The sequence below is a fragment of the Nerophis lumbriciformis genome, linkage group LG05 (assembly GCF_033978685.3).
Source record: "Nerophis lumbriciformis linkage group LG05, RoL_Nlum_v2.1, whole genome shotgun sequence".
NCBI lineage: Eukaryota > Metazoa > Chordata > Actinopteri > Syngnathiformes > Syngnathidae > Nerophis > Nerophis lumbriciformis.
Genome location: NC_084552.2, coordinates 35,569,680 through 35,585,332, shown reverse-complemented (window position 1 = coordinate 35,585,332; position 15,653 = coordinate 35,569,680). Strand labels below are relative to the sequence as shown.

General features: G+C 42.3%; 1 protein-coding gene across 1 annotated transcript in view; it reads right to left on the bottom strand.

Annotated features, from left to right (window-relative positions):
- The window catches only part of irak3 (interleukin-1 receptor-associated kinase 3), a 31,254-nt gene that overhangs the window by 8,517 nt on the left and 7,084 nt on the right, over window positions 1-15,653 (bottom strand). The window contains exons 2-7 of the mRNA XM_061960668.2: window positions 11,387-11,584; window positions 9,833-9,981; window positions 5,035-5,099; window positions 4,833-4,947; window positions 4,381-4,490; window positions 4,112-4,310 (exon numbers count right to left, since the gene is read on the bottom strand). Of these exons, the coding sequence (XP_061816652.2) occupies window positions 4,112-4,310; window positions 4,381-4,490; window positions 4,833-4,947; window positions 5,035-5,099; window positions 9,833-9,981; window positions 11,387-11,584 (836 nt within the window). The remainder of the gene's footprint in view (window positions 1-4,111; window positions 4,311-4,380; window positions 4,491-4,832; window positions 4,948-5,034; window positions 5,100-9,832; window positions 9,982-11,386; window positions 11,585-15,653) is intronic.

Here is a 15,653-nt window from a genome sequence, read left to right as displayed (position 1 = left end):
ATACATATATATATATATATATATATATATATATATATATATATATATATATATATATATATATATATATATATATATATATATATATATATATATATATATATCCTCTCTGAGCTGCCACCTTACCGCGGTAGAGGAGTTTGCGTGTCCCAATGATCCTAGGAGCTATGTTGTCCGGGGGCTTTCATGCCCCCTGGTAGGGTCTCCCAAGACAAACAGGTCCTAGGTGAGGGATAGGACAAAGAGCAGCTCGAAGACTTCTATGGAAATGCAAGAACCGAGACTCAGATTTCCCTCGCCCGGACGCGGGTCACCGGGGCCCCCCTCCGGAGCCAGGCCCGGAGTTGGGGCACGATGGCGAGCGCCTGGTGGCCGGGCCTGTCCCCATGGGGCCCGGCCGGGCACAGCCCGAAGAGGCAACGTGGGTCCCCCCTCCAATGGGCTCACCACCCATAGCAGGGGCCTCGGCTACAGAAGCTAGCTCTTGGGACGTGGAACGTCACCTCGCTGGGGGGGAAGGAGCCTGAGCTAGTGCGCGAGGTAGAGAAGTTCCGGTTGGATATAGTCGGACTCACTTCGACGCACAGCAAGGGCTCTGGAACCAGTTCTCTTGAGAGGGGCTGGACTCTCTTCCACTCTGGCGTTGCCAGCAGTGAGAGGCGACGGGCTGGGGTGGCAATTCTTGTTTCCCCCCGGCTCAGAGCCTGCATGTTGGAGTTCAACCCGGTGGACGAGAGGGTAGCTTCCCTCCGCCTTCGGGTGGGGGGACGGGTCCTGACTGTTGTTTGCGCTTACGCGCCAATCAGCAGCTCAGAGTACCCACCCTTTTTGGATTTACTCGAGGGTGTACTTGAGGGTGCTCCCCCGGGTGATTCCCTCGTTCTACTGGGGGACTTCAACGCTCATATTGGCAACGACAGTAAAACCTGGAGAGGCGTGATTGGGAAGAATGGCCGCCCGGATCTGAACCCGAGTGGTGTTTTGTTATTGGACTTTTGTGCCCGTCACGGATTGTCCATAACGAACACCATGTTCAAGCATAAGGGTGTCCATATGTGCACTTGGCACCAGGACACCCTAGGCCGCAGTTCTATGATGGACTTTGTAGTTGTGTCATCGGATTTGCGGCCTCATGTTTTGGACACTCGGGTGAAGAGAGGGGCGGAGCTTTCTACCAATCACCACCTGGTGGTGAGTTGGCTGCGATGGTGGGGGAGGATGCCGGATAGACCTGGCAGGCCCAAACGCATTGTGAGGGTTTGCTGGGAACGTCTGTCAGAGTCTCCTGTCAGAGAGAGTTTCAATTCCCACCTTCGGAAGAACTTTGAACATGTCACGAAAGAGGTGCTGGACATTGAGTCTGAGTGGACGATGTTCCGCACCTCTATTGTCGAAGCCGCTGATTGGAGCTGTGGCCGCAAGGTAGTTGGTGCCTGTCGTGGCGGTAATCCTAGAACCCGTTGGTGGACACCGGCGGTGAGGGATGCCGTCAAGCTGAAGAAGGAGTCCTATCGGGTTCTTTTGGCTCATGGGACTCCTGAGGCAGCGGACAGGTACTGACAGGCCAAGCGGTGTGCGGCTTCAGCGGTCGAGGAGGCAAAACCTCGGACATGGGAGGAGTTCGGGGAAGCCATGGAAAACGACTTCCAGACGGCTTTGAAGCGATTCTGGACCACCATCCGCCGCCTCAGGAAGGGGAAGCAGTGCACTACCAACACCGTGTATGGCGAGGATGGTGTTCTGCTGACCTCGACTGCGGAAGTTGTGGATCGGTGGAGGGAATACTTCGAAGACCTCCTCAATCCCACCAACACGTCTTCCTATGAGGAAGCAGTGCCTGCGGAATCTGTGGTGGGCTCTCCTATTTCTGGGGCTGAGGTTGCTGAGGTAGTTAAAAAGCTCCTCGGTGGCAAGGCCCCGGGGGTGGATGAGATCCGCCCGGAGTTCCTTAAGGCTCTGGATGCTGTGGGGCTGCCTTGGTTGACAAGACTCTGCAGCATCGGGTGGACATCGGGGGCAGTACCTCTGGATTGGCAGACCGGGGTGGTGGTTCCTCTCTTTAAAAAGGGGAACCGGAGGGTGTGTTCTAACTATCGTGGGATCACACTCCTCAGCCTTCCCGGTAAGGTCTATTCAGGTGTACTGGAGAGGAGGATACGCCGCATAGTCGAACCTCGGATTCAGGAGGAACAGTGTGGTTTTCGTCCTGGTCGTGGAACTGTGGACCAGCTCTATACTCTCGGCAGGGTCCTTGAGGGTGCATGGGAGTTTGCCCAACCAGTCTACATGTGCTTTGTGGACTTGGAGAAGGCATTCGACCGTGTCCCTCGGGAAGTCCTGTGGGGAGTGCTCAGAGAGTATGGGGTTTCGGACTGTCTGATTTGTGGCGGTCCGCTCCCTGTATGATCAGTGTCAGAGCTTGGTTCGCATTGCCGGCAGTAAGTCGGACACGTTTCCGGTGAGGGTTGGACTCCGCCAAGGCTGCCCTTCGTCACTGATTCTGTTCATAACTTTTATGGACAGAATTTCTAGGCGCAGTCAAGGCATTGAGGGGATCCGGTTTGGTGGCTACAGGATTAGGTCTCTGCTTTTTGCAGATGATGTGGTCCTGATGGCTTCATCTGGCCAGGATCTTCAGCTCTCACTGGATCGGTTCGCAGCTGAGTGTGAAGCGACTGGGATGAGAATCAGCACCTCCAAGTCCAAGTCCATGGTTCTCGCCCGGAAAAGGGTGGAGTGCCATCTCCGGGTTGGGGAGGAGATCTTGCCCCAAGTGGAGGAGTTCAAGTACCTCGGAGTCTTGTTCACGAGTGAGGGAAGAGTGGATCGTGAGATCGACAGGTGAATCGGTGCGGCGTCTTCAGTAATGCGGACGCTGTATCGATCCGTTGTGGTGAAGAAGGAGCTGAGCCGGAAGGCAAAGCTCTCAATTTACCGGTCGATCTACGTTCCCATCCTCACCTATGGTCATGAGCTTTGGGTTATGACCGAAAGGACAAGATCACGGGTACAAGCGGCCAAAATGAGTTTCCTCCGCCGGGTGGCGGGGCTCTCCCTTAGAGATAGGGTGAGAAGCTCTGTCATCCGGGGGGAGCTCAAAGTAAAGCCGCTGCTCCTCCACATCAAGAGGAGCCAGATGAGGTGGTTCGGGCATCTAGTCAGGATGCCACCCGAGCGCCTCCCTAGGGAGGTGTTTAGGGCACGTCCGACCGGTAGGAGGCCACGGGGAAGACCCAGGACACGTTGGGAAGACTATGTCTCCCGGCTGGCCTGGGAACGCCTCCGGATCCCCCGGGAGGAGCTGGACGAAGTGGCTGGGGAGAGGGAAGTCTGGGCTTCCCTGCTTAGGCTGCTGCCCCCGCGACCCGACCTCGGATAAGCAGAAGAAGATGGATGGATGGATATATATATATATATATATATATATATATATATATATATACATATATATATATATATATATATATATATATATATATATATATATATATATATACACACACACACACACCTGTATATATATATATATATATATATATGATACATGTATGTATATGTACATGTATGTACATATATACATGTACATATATGTACTTGTATATATACATATATACAGTATATGTACATACATACACACGTTTTTAACTAGTAGATACAAATGTTCAAACCATTATGTATGTATGTATGTATGTATGTAAAATCCCCCACCTGACCACAAAAGTTCTTACTAACTGCATACTTTTATGCTGATCATAACAGCTTCTCGAAAACATTAAACTGTAGGATAAACAGTATCACTTCCTGCCGCAGTGACAATAGAGCAGAAGTGGAAGTTCAAAGTGGGTTAGCATACAGTATTATTTCCATTGTATTGTACATACTGAAAAAAAAAGAAAACAGGTAGTTTTCGCCAAAAAATATATTATCATGATTTAAGACCTTACCAGTATGTGTACTCATAGTACCGGTAGTTGTATGTCAACTGCCTGTTACAGCAGGACCAAACCAAATGTATTATAAATCACATACACAAATGTTTGTTTGGTCAAAATCTAACTAAATTAGTCAATCTGTGTCAGCCAGCGAGCACGTTTTGATGTTGTGTTGTCACCATTCCGAAGCTGTAAACATCCAGGCTGCAGGAGACTCTGCCATGTCGAATGTAATCCTCGGGGAGGTAACCCAGGTTGGCGAGGGAACTCGTACACAGGGTGCGGGTATGACAACGGCTGACCGGATGAGGGCGGAGTCCAGCCAAGCCGAAATCGGACAGCTTGGGTTGCATGGCGCTATCCAAGAGTATGTTGGAACTGTGCAAAGAAGCCATTTGAGTCAGATCAACCTGTGAATTTTTTACCAAGTCAGTGTGCATTTGTGTACCTGGAGAGATTCCCGCAGATGACCTGAGATTTGTGGAGATGATGCAGGGCCTCTGCGACCCCCTTTATGATGGCGAGACGTTCTTGCCAAGAAAGAGGGGGCCTGCCATCCTGTACATAGATTGTCAAATAAACTCATTTGGCGCTCACCTTTATTCTCAGGCAGAAATGACTTCTACTTCCACTGCTTTGCTTCTTAGCTAAATGCTCAATTATGTTTTACTAAAGGTAAGAAATTTACTATAGAATATTTTTTTATTTGTCCAGCTATAGTAACACAAAGGGTGGGTGTGTTTAATTATTTTGGGTATATTTAAAAAAAACTCTAATTTTAATTGTTTTATTGAAATTATGGCATTAATCGGCAATGGCTATCACATACTTTTTCACGCAAATCGTCCAATATATTGGTGGCCGATTGATCGGCACATCCCTGCATAAAACAAAACATACCTGATGATGGAGGGCGTGGAAGAGTGAACCTTTGTGCATGTATGGATACACCAGACAGTAGCGACTCTCATCAGAAAAACAACCCAACAATTCTAAAATGTTTGGATGTCGACACCTAAAAAAAACATCAGCAGATTACAGAATCTATACAACATTCTCACGAGTGAAGACACTAGATCTGAGAATGACAGAGGGTGCATACAATCGAAGGACTTCCATCTGTTTCCTGAAAATATCCCAGAGCTTCTTCCAGGATGTATTGTTCACCTGGAGAGAATGACACAGATAGTCAGTGCAAATTTACTTCATGAAGTCATGCTGACTTTTACTTCTGCTAACTAATTGATGTTTGTTCAGTGAGACGAGCAGTTTCAAGAGTTTGTGTACGAAAACAAATGTAATCTGACTGAATTTACACTTAGGATAAGCTGCATCTCTCAATGACACTGTTATGATCAATGGCTGTGCATTTCCTGACTTACACTTAAAGGGGACCTATGAAGATTTTAATCTACATTAGGGGTGTCTAAATGTTTTGACTTGGGGGCCGCATTGGGCTAAAAAAATGTGGTCAAGGGCAAAAAGCATGTAAAGTAACATCCATCCATCCATATATATATATATATATATATATATATATATATATACATATATATATATATATATATAATGTACATAATTACACATACATACATATAAATATACATACACACACATATACTGTATATATATACACACCCATATATATATATATATATATATATATACACACACATAAATATACACACACACATATATATATATATATATATATATATATATATATATATATATACATATATATATATACATACAGTATGTATATATATATATATATATATATATATATATATATATATATATATATATATATATATATATATATATATATATATTTATATATATATATATATATATATATATATATATATATATATATATATACCATCCATCCATTTTCTACCGCTTATTCCCTTCGGGGTCGCGGGGGGCGCTGGAGCCTATCTCAGCTACAATCGGGCGGAAGGCGGGGTACACCCTGGACAAGTCGTCATACATATATGTATATGACAGAGCTTAGTGAGCAGGTTGTGTTATGTGAGACCATGTGTGTTGACATTTTGTGATGGCTGAAATTTTAATTGTTTTTTGCACCATGAGTAGGGAAGGTTGTTTGCATTGGGTCATATAGGTAATGCTGTGCATACTTCTATTTACAGCAGAACGAAAGGTCATTGTCCACTAGATGGCGACATAAAAGCAGCAACAAAATTGTCACATTATTAAAATGGCTTCACCCTCTCCAAAAGTATCAGAAACGGTAGAAAATAAACTTCATATACTTTGTATACAGTGGGTGTGGGTTAGTGTTTGCACACTGCAGCTAGTCTTGGATAAATTAACCAACCTTTACTTCCTAATGCTTCAGTCACACACAGGATTCTCAAGGGAATTAGGCAAAAACTAATCCAGACTCACTGTAGATTCACCTGGTTATAACGTTAGGTACACATACACTCTTACTCTCACACTCTTTTAGCAGCATTTATGTCACTGCAAATGCAGCTGAGATAGGCTCCAGCACCACCCGCGACCCCGAATGGAACAAGCGGTAGAAAATGGATGGGTGGATGTCGCACGTATGTGTTATGCGCACGATTAGATGAAAATAATATTTTATTCTACTATTATTTTGTGTTTCTTCATGGCCTGGCTTGTGGTGTGTTCTAATTTTATTGGGAAGACAGAATTTCTGAGTTCCTAGTCGGAAATTTCAACTGGAATAACCCCGAGGTCGGATTTCACACTCGAAAAGTCGGAAAGACCTCACCAACACTGGCTTCCAAGATAGCTGCAGTGATTATAAACAATAAAATAAGCTTCTGTAAAATCTGTTTTTGTCGCACTAAATCAGCCGTATAGGATTCAAAGTTAAAGTTAAAGTACCAATGATTGTCACACACACACTAGGCGTGGTAAGAGTATCCTCTGCTTTTGACCCATCGCCCTCACCCCTGGGCGGTGAGGGGAGCAGTGAGCATAATTTTTGGTGATTTAACCCCCAATTAAACAGCACGGTGGAACAGGGGTTATTACGTATGTCTCACAATACGAAGGTCCTGGGTTCAATCCTGGGCTCAGGATCTTTCTGTGTGGAGTTTGCATGTTCTCCCCGTGACTGCGTGGGTTCCCTCCGGGTACTCCGGCTTCCTCCCACCTCCAAAGACATGCACCTGGGGATAGGTTGATTGGCAACACTAAATTGGCCCTAATGTGTGAATGTTGTCTGTCTATCTGTGTTGGCCCTGCGATTTGTTGGCTACTTGTCCAGGGTGTACCCCGCCTTCCGCCCGAATGCAGCCGAGATAGGCTCCAGCACCCCCCGTGACCCCGCAAGGGACAAGCGGTAGAAAATGGATGGATGGATGGATAATCCCCAATTCCAACCCTTGATGCTGAGTGCCAAAAAGGGAGGTAATTGGTCCCATTTTTTGTAGTCTTTGGTATGACCAGTGTTGGGACTAACGCGTTACAAAGTAACGCGTTACTGTAACGCCGTTAGTTTCGGCGGTAACTAGTAATCTAACGCGTTATTTTTTTTATTCAGTAATTTAGTTACCGTTACTACATGATGCGTTACTGCGTTATTTTACGTTACTTTTGATGTAGTATCGGCTAGAAACAGAAGCGCTGCGGTGTCGTTCTTCTGAATCTTCCTCTGTCACAAGCAGGAGAGAAGAAAAGAGGCGCGGTCTATGTGTGTGTGGGTGTGGGTGTGGGGAAAAAAAGTTGTTGGCACGTTCAGTCCACACACAGCGTGGTCATGGCGAGCGGAGTAACGGAGGAGCTTGAACGCCCCCGCCATTGAATCGGTGTGTTTATAAGTGCAGACTCGGTTGTGCAAAACGAGGGTTTTAAACACATGCTGAACGTGCTTGAACCACGTTACGACATCCCGTCGCGCACCCACTTCAGCAATAAGATTGTGCCAGATCTTTATGAGCAGGAGAAGAAAAAAGTTGTGGATGAACTATCCCGAGCATCATCTGTTGCGCTCATGACAGACGGGTGGACGTCCAGCGGAACTATAAGCGCTCACTTCATCACAGCAGACTGGGAGATGAGAAGACACGCCCCCTCTACGAGAGTCACCTTGCGCAGGTACTGACACAAGCAGTGGAGGACTGGAAGATAAAGATATCCCAGTCACACGTGATAATGCCTAAAATCAAATAATTACAGAGAATGAGGCAGGACTGGGACCACAGATAGGTGCTTTGCACATGTAGTGAATTTGGCATCACAGAAGGGAATCTCAGTCAATAGGATGGAGCGCCTCTTTGGGAGGATCAGGAAGGTTTCTTACTTCCACCCAAGCACAACAGCTGCTCATGTGCTTAAGACAAAGCAAGAAATGCTAAAGCTGCCTGCTCATACATGATGTCCCAACGAGGTGGAACTCCACTTATGATATGTTGGAGCAGCAGGCAGCTATATACTCTGCATTGACCCACAACACCCTGAAGACAAATGTCACCCTGTCTGATGATGATGATGTGAGAGTGGCAGGTGAGGTCCTCCAGGTGCTTAAACCCCTCAAAAGTGTTCCATCTCTACTGAGCACTGAAACTTCACCATCTGTGTCAATGATCCTGCCACTGAAAACAAGTATTCTACAATCCATGGCTCCAAGTGTGGAAGACAGCAGCATCACTCCAGATGTCAGGCTTTATGTTTCAAGGAAGATGATGTGCCTTCTTATGTTGCACTTTAACTTGTTTTTTATTCATGGTCATTGGTCCAAGTTTAAAGAAAGGAGGAATGCCTTTTTATGTTGCACTGTTTTTCATTAATTATGTTAAAAGGAAAATAAAAATGTATGTCAAGTTGATCAACAGATTGTATTATTCTCCAGTGCAATAACAGTACTGAAATGAAGGCAAAAAGGGCATTAATGGGAGCTTTAAAAAAAAAAGAAGAAAAAAAGAAGTAACTAAATAGTTACTTTTCACAGTAACGCATTACTTTTTGGTGTAAGTAACTGAGTTAGTAACTGAGTTACTTTTGAAATAAAGTAACTAGTAACTGTAACTAGTTACTGGTTTTCAGTAACTAACCCAACACTGGGTATGACTCGGCCGGGGTTTGAATTCACGACCTACCAATCTCAGGGCGGACACTCTAACCACTAAGCCACTGAGCAGGTGGATTGTTGCATTGTATTGTTGGATGTACATATATGGTAATGTTACTTAGTGTAAATTAAATGTTTTCATGTGTTTTATATGTTCTAGAATGCTAGCAATAGCGCCTATGTTACCTCTTCTTCCACAGTGTTTGAAGTTTGCATAAGGAGTGCATAGTTTTCAGATAAGGTAAGCGCAATAGCTTTCGTAGATGTGGCCATCTTGATTTCAGACCTTGTAACTGGAGCGCTCATAACTCAACTTCCGATGTAAATGGAACGCACAGTCAATGTTCAAAAAGGAACATCCACCTTGTTGTGACATCACAACGTAGCCGGACTGCAGAACCCCGCGAATAGAGGCATCCAAAACTGCATGCAAACTCACACCAAAATGCATAAACGTTATAATTTGACACTTTGGCATTGTTTAACACGGGTTTTTGACATATGTAAGTCAGAAAAGACAAAATGTATCATAGGTTTCCTTTAAGTCTTTTGAGTGCAAAATACGTTCACATCGAAAAGTAAAACAAAATGTAGTGCACTGTCAGTACCTGGATAGTCCACCCTGCACAGTCGCCATCTTGGCTACAGAGCAGAAGGGGACGAACTAACCTGAGTGGTTGCAATTCACCATTAAAAAGGAAGTATTTGCACCCTCAGGAACTAAGTACACAGTGTACGCACACATTATACTAACGGAAGTATTCCATTTGAGTCACAGCCAAGGTGTAAAGTGAGGGTTAAAGCAGTTCTTACAATACCCACTAACCTGTTTGAAAAGCTTTACTGCAAATGTTTTGCCTTCCACCTGTGCCTGGTAGATGTCAGAGAAGCTGCCCCCTGAAATTTTTGCTTCAGAGTGAAAATCTCTGGTTCCTTTAAGGATGTCTTGCAAAGTGACTGATGGCTGGTGTTCCCCTGTGGAAAACACACACCGCTTCACTCAGAGAAAATCCACACAATGAATCCCCTTTAAATAAAGTTAGATTCACTCACTTTTACTGCATGTTTCATTGGAATCAATCGTTATGTAGGACAATAACACATACTGTATGTTTTTCTTTTTTTAAATGCATTCTAACTTATATAATGAACACTTGCAAAAGTCAGCTAACAATGGAAATCATTATGTCATTGTGTCTATATCGCCCTAAAAGCGATCTAAAAAACATCCAAAAACCTCCATCATAGTTCATACAAACGCTGTAAGTATATATGTAATGTAGTAACAGGCACATTCATAACATGTAATATTTACGTATTTTGGTCATTTTAAGCATACAGCCACATACTGATTTCACAGACGCATCATAATCTTCACTTTTTCCTTCCACAACAACAACAACTAATCTTGGCAGCCTTCATGAAAGACAACGATGACTACTTTGGGACAAATGATAATGCAGAATCTTGTATTTTTGAGCCTGAATATACAGAGGATGAGCAAGAATTTTTAGAAGTTGAGTGCTAAGCAGATCCAGCAAGTACCACTATTGGTAAGTGCTAAACAAGAAATACAAACTACAAAAATTATAAAACAATCACTTACTGTACAATGTCTGCTCTCACTGGGATGCCGACTAATGGGATGTATATATTGTTAGGTTTAGATGAAGAATTAATAGTTATCCTCACGCTGGTAAAAAAAAAATTCTAATAAAAAACGAAACGTGTCTTTCTCGCCATCTCTGAGTCTAAGTTGAATGTCAAAGTTGACCAACTTCTCGTTTATGGCTAAATGTGTCTACTATCCAAGTGAAAGGAATGATTTATAATCTGGAATTAACTTTGACCAACTCAGAGGCGATGCAGCAGCTCAGTATGTCAACACTGCAGCTGCATAAGCTACTTAGCCGTCTGTGATTATGGCGCTGCTAAAAGTAGTTCCTTGGCATTAGTGCTTATAATAACAATATCCCTAATACTTTGTTAGTACTCAGGTCCCGAGATGTATTGTTGTTGGTTTTGGGATGTTTTTTACAGGGCTTTATGGGCGCAATTATGTAATGACTCCCATTAGCTTCAATATAACCACCTCGGACTTGCCGTATGTTACATATTAGAATGCATAAAAAAGGAAAGACATATGTGTTATTGTCTTACATAGGGATTGTAAATGATAAGCAAAAATCCAAAAAAAGTGCAGTTTCCCTTTAACTCATAAGTTGAGGTACTACTATAATAGCTATAGTTACACTTATATAACAGTTAGGAATGTTACATGAAATACATTGCCTGTACAGTTAATTTAGGTTTTATAATGGCAGTGTAAAGGTAAAGTCTATGTTTGTGGTCATTCTTGTTTGTACAGTACTTACAGTACCTCTGACTGCATGAAAGTGACCCAGGAAGATCTGCAAGGCCCGATGGTGGCCCATGTCTTGCAGTACCCCAAGCAGGTCCTGCACTCGCGAGTTCTGCTGGGCCCAGGACCACAGCAGCTCCTTGGTGGGACTGCGACCCCCTGCCTCCATACGCTCAAACACGCGAACCTCCGAGAATCTCGGGCAGATTCGGGCCGCTATTTCAAAAGCACAAATAAAAATAATTATGTTTCCCCTACCATTATGTGAAGCACACTAAACCCACACCACAAGAAGAACAAGTTGATTTCATTTTAACGACAGTGAGTCTTCTGCGTAAGGACATGAACACTTTTGCAAACCACAATGAGATTAACACCTTCATTGAGTGGCGCGACAAAAAAGATCTGATTTTAAAACTGGCAAAAACACACAGCTTGTGTGTGTTATCATTTAAGACCAGTCTATCACTCTGGTGATAACATATACTGTAAACATCTAGTAGTCCATGTTGATAACCTGCTCAGCTGGACATCACACATTGATAACTGCAGTTGAGACTGTACTTTTTGAGACGACTGATGTTAGCAATCGGATCATGCAAAGTTCAGACGAAGCTATACTAGCGAGCCTGATCAGATATAGAATCACATATCATATTTTGGCAACCGAACAGTACTACTGAAAAGTGGCCAACATGCACAAAACAGCAATTATGTTTTATTTTATTCTATATTTAATATATATATATATATTTTTTTTTTATCTTTGTTGTTAAAATGTTACAGTAAAGTCATGTAGCATAGGAGTTATCTATAATTACAGTTTTTACCGTGACACTTTTTAGGTGTGGAGCATAAATTTGGATGAGGTCTGTGATGTACTTTGGGGCCAGTCCATTCAAAGCTTTAAAAACAAACAGTAAAATGTTAAAATGAATTCTAAAACAAACAGGAAGCCAATTCAGAGAAGCGAAAATCGGGGTGATGTGCTCTCTTTTTTGGTGCCCGTTAAATATCGTGCCGCACAGTTCTGGACTAACTGTAAGCATGACAGTGCATTTTGACTTATTCCAGTGTAAAGATAAAGATAAAAAAAGATTTAATATTTGATAAAAGCCAAAGGTGATAAAAACTTAATTTAACAACAGAGTTGATTTGTTTGTCAAATTTAAAACCATCGTCTATAATGACTCCAAGGCTGGTGGCTGTGGGGCGTACAGAGTTCTTAAGAAAGTCCAAGTCCAGCAGAGGATCACTGTTGGCCAGCAGCACAACTTCAGTTTTTTCCTCGTTTAGCTTTAAAAAGTTATGCGCCAACCAGGCCTTGATGTCATTTAAGCACTCAACTAAGGGTGACAGGGGTGTACGATTATTTTTAGAAATTGGCAAATATATTTGGCAGTCACCTGCATAACAATGATAAAATAATTGATCCTTGGGGGACTCCACAGTCAAGGGGGGCGATGGATGAAGTTGAGTCCCCCAATATTACACAGAAACTTCTCCCTGACAGGTAAGACCTGAACCACTTCTGAGCAGTCCCCCTGACACCCACATGGTCTTCCAAACGAGATAAAAGAATTGTGTGGTCAACTGTGTCAAAAGCAGCAGTCAGGTCTAAAAGCAATAAAATGGCTGAACTGCCGGAATCAGTCATTAAAAACCTTTAAGAGTGCAGACTCGGTGCTGTGAAAGGCTCTGTAACCTGACTGAAAAGGATCTAAAATGCCAGTGTCATTTAAAAAAGTCTGTATCTGCATAAAAAACACTTCTCTAAACTATTGGATACAAAGGGGAGCTTAGGAATAGGCTGATAGCTGGACAAGACGGTCAAGATTTTTTAACAAAGGTTCAACATCTGCCTTTTTACAGTAGAAAGGCACAACCCCAGAAGTCAGGCTGCGGTTGACTATATCCTTCACAATAGGGCCAATAGTTGCCCATATCTCCTTGAAAAAGAGAGGCGGGACAGGGTCTGTGGGAAAAGAGCCAGCTTTCAGTTTACTCATCAAGTCAGTGAGAGCTGATAGTGACACAGGTTCAAACTCATTAAAAACGTTCACACAATTTGTTGACGGAGCAAGAATAAAGACAGGGGTGATATGTTAGCTCTGACAGTAGCAACCTTGTTGTTCAAAAATTGCAAGAAATTGTCACAAGTCATGCATGACATTTACGGCATGGTAATTGGACTGTGATTTAAAAAGGAACCAATTGTTTTAAAAAGAACCCTGGGCTTGTGAATGTTATTTGAAACTCAAGATATCTGAAGTCAGATAAATACTTAGTTTTTTCAGCCTTCACAACATCCTGACACTTTCTTCTTACTGCAGGGGTGTCAAACTCCTTTTAGCTCAGGGGCCGCATGGAGGAAAATCTATTCCCATGTGGGCCGGACGGGTAAAATAATGGCATAACAACTTAAAAATACAACTACAACAACTACAGATTGTTTTCTTTGTTTAACTTTGGCCCAATATAGAATAAGCACATTATAAAAATGTACATATCACCAATAATCCTCTTGACAAAACACTTCAAGTTAGTGGAAAATTCTGAGAAAAAAATGTGTGCCGTTTCAAAAACACCATGAAGAACACAAAGAACTTAGACTTAATCTCAGTGTCTTTACAAAGAAATTCAACTTTAAGTCACAGCCCATCTAGGATTGAACGAAAACATAATAAGGCATTAATAAAAACTCTTCTATGTGCATTGTGCAATGTGTGAACAATTTCAACAAACCAACAATAAACACTTAAGAGATTGACAGTATTGCAGTCAATTACACACAGTTCACTTTCTTTAAATTTGGAGCCTATCTCAGCTGCATTCGGGCGGTAGGCGGGGTACACCCTGGACAAGTCGCCACCTCATCACAGGGCCAACACAGATAGACAGACAGTTCATTGGTGTTCATTTTCAATTAATCAAAATAAAAAATAATATCAAAATCAAATTACAGGATGTCATTTATATAGTTTGCTCATTTTCCTCGACTGGTGCATTTTTACATATGTAGCATCATCTCCAAAGATACAAAGAATTGCTATTGCGACATCTAGTGGACACATTGAGAACAGCAGTTTCTTTCATTCAAAAATTTCGGCTCATTTTTATACTTAGCAAACTCATCCCGCAGGCCGGATAAAACCTGCACGTTTATAACTCCTGGTCTAAAGTGTGTCCGTGTATTTGTGTAGGTCCAGTGACATGTATCAAATTAAAAGCATCAACTAATTCTAAAAAAGTGTTTTGCCATTGGCTTGGAGGGACAACACATATGAATATTAAACTTAATTATATTAATTTAAATTATGTCATACTCCATAAGTATAGCAGCAATAAAATCGGAAAAGATCAAATCTGTGCTGTGCTTAGGAGGTCGATAAATGACAAAACGCCAGCTTAGTCTGACGCAGTTCAAAACAACTCATTTCAAATGAGGGGAAATACATCACCGACAGCATTTTGTGGTAAAAAGACACTTTCAAGATCGTTGCTATACATACTTGCCAACCTTTAAACCTCCGATTTCGGGAGGTGGGGGGGTGGGGCGTGGTCGGGGGCGTGGTTAAGAGGGGAGGAGTATATTTACAGCTAGAATTCACCAAGTCAAGTATTTCATATATATATATATATATATATATATATATATATATATATATGTCTACATCCTGAAAATATGCAAACAAAACTGTGTTTAGATAATTGATACTTCAAACTTGCATAAATAAATCTTAAGGAATTTAACATAACTTGGCTTCTGAGAGCTTCAAAATGTAATGAATAAAATGCTAAAGTTGTTGATAAACAAGCAATTATTTTAATAATTAAATATGGTCATTTTAAATGAATTATTATGATCATTTAAAATTAATTATTTCAAATATGTTTATTTGAATGTATAATTCTATGACTGGATGTAATAAGGAGTCAGAAAAAATACAAATAAAAATACCATTCATTTTGATGTTTTTAGCAAAATATAGTAAAAATGTATTGAGTTTTTTTTTTTTAAGTTATTAATAAATATATTTGTTTTTAGGTAAGATAACATAATAATACAATTTATCTCTAGTCTGGATGATTTGGTTCTTGTCACTCTGTTGTCCTCCCGTCTCTTCCCCAAGGATGGCTCCATGAGCTGGGCAAACGCCTGGAGATGCCCTACGTCAACAACACGGTCGGCGGCCCGTCGGTGCGCAGCTCGTACATCGCCGCCCTCTACTTCACCCTCAGCAGCCTGACCAGCGTCGGCTTTGGCAAAGTGTGCGCCAACACA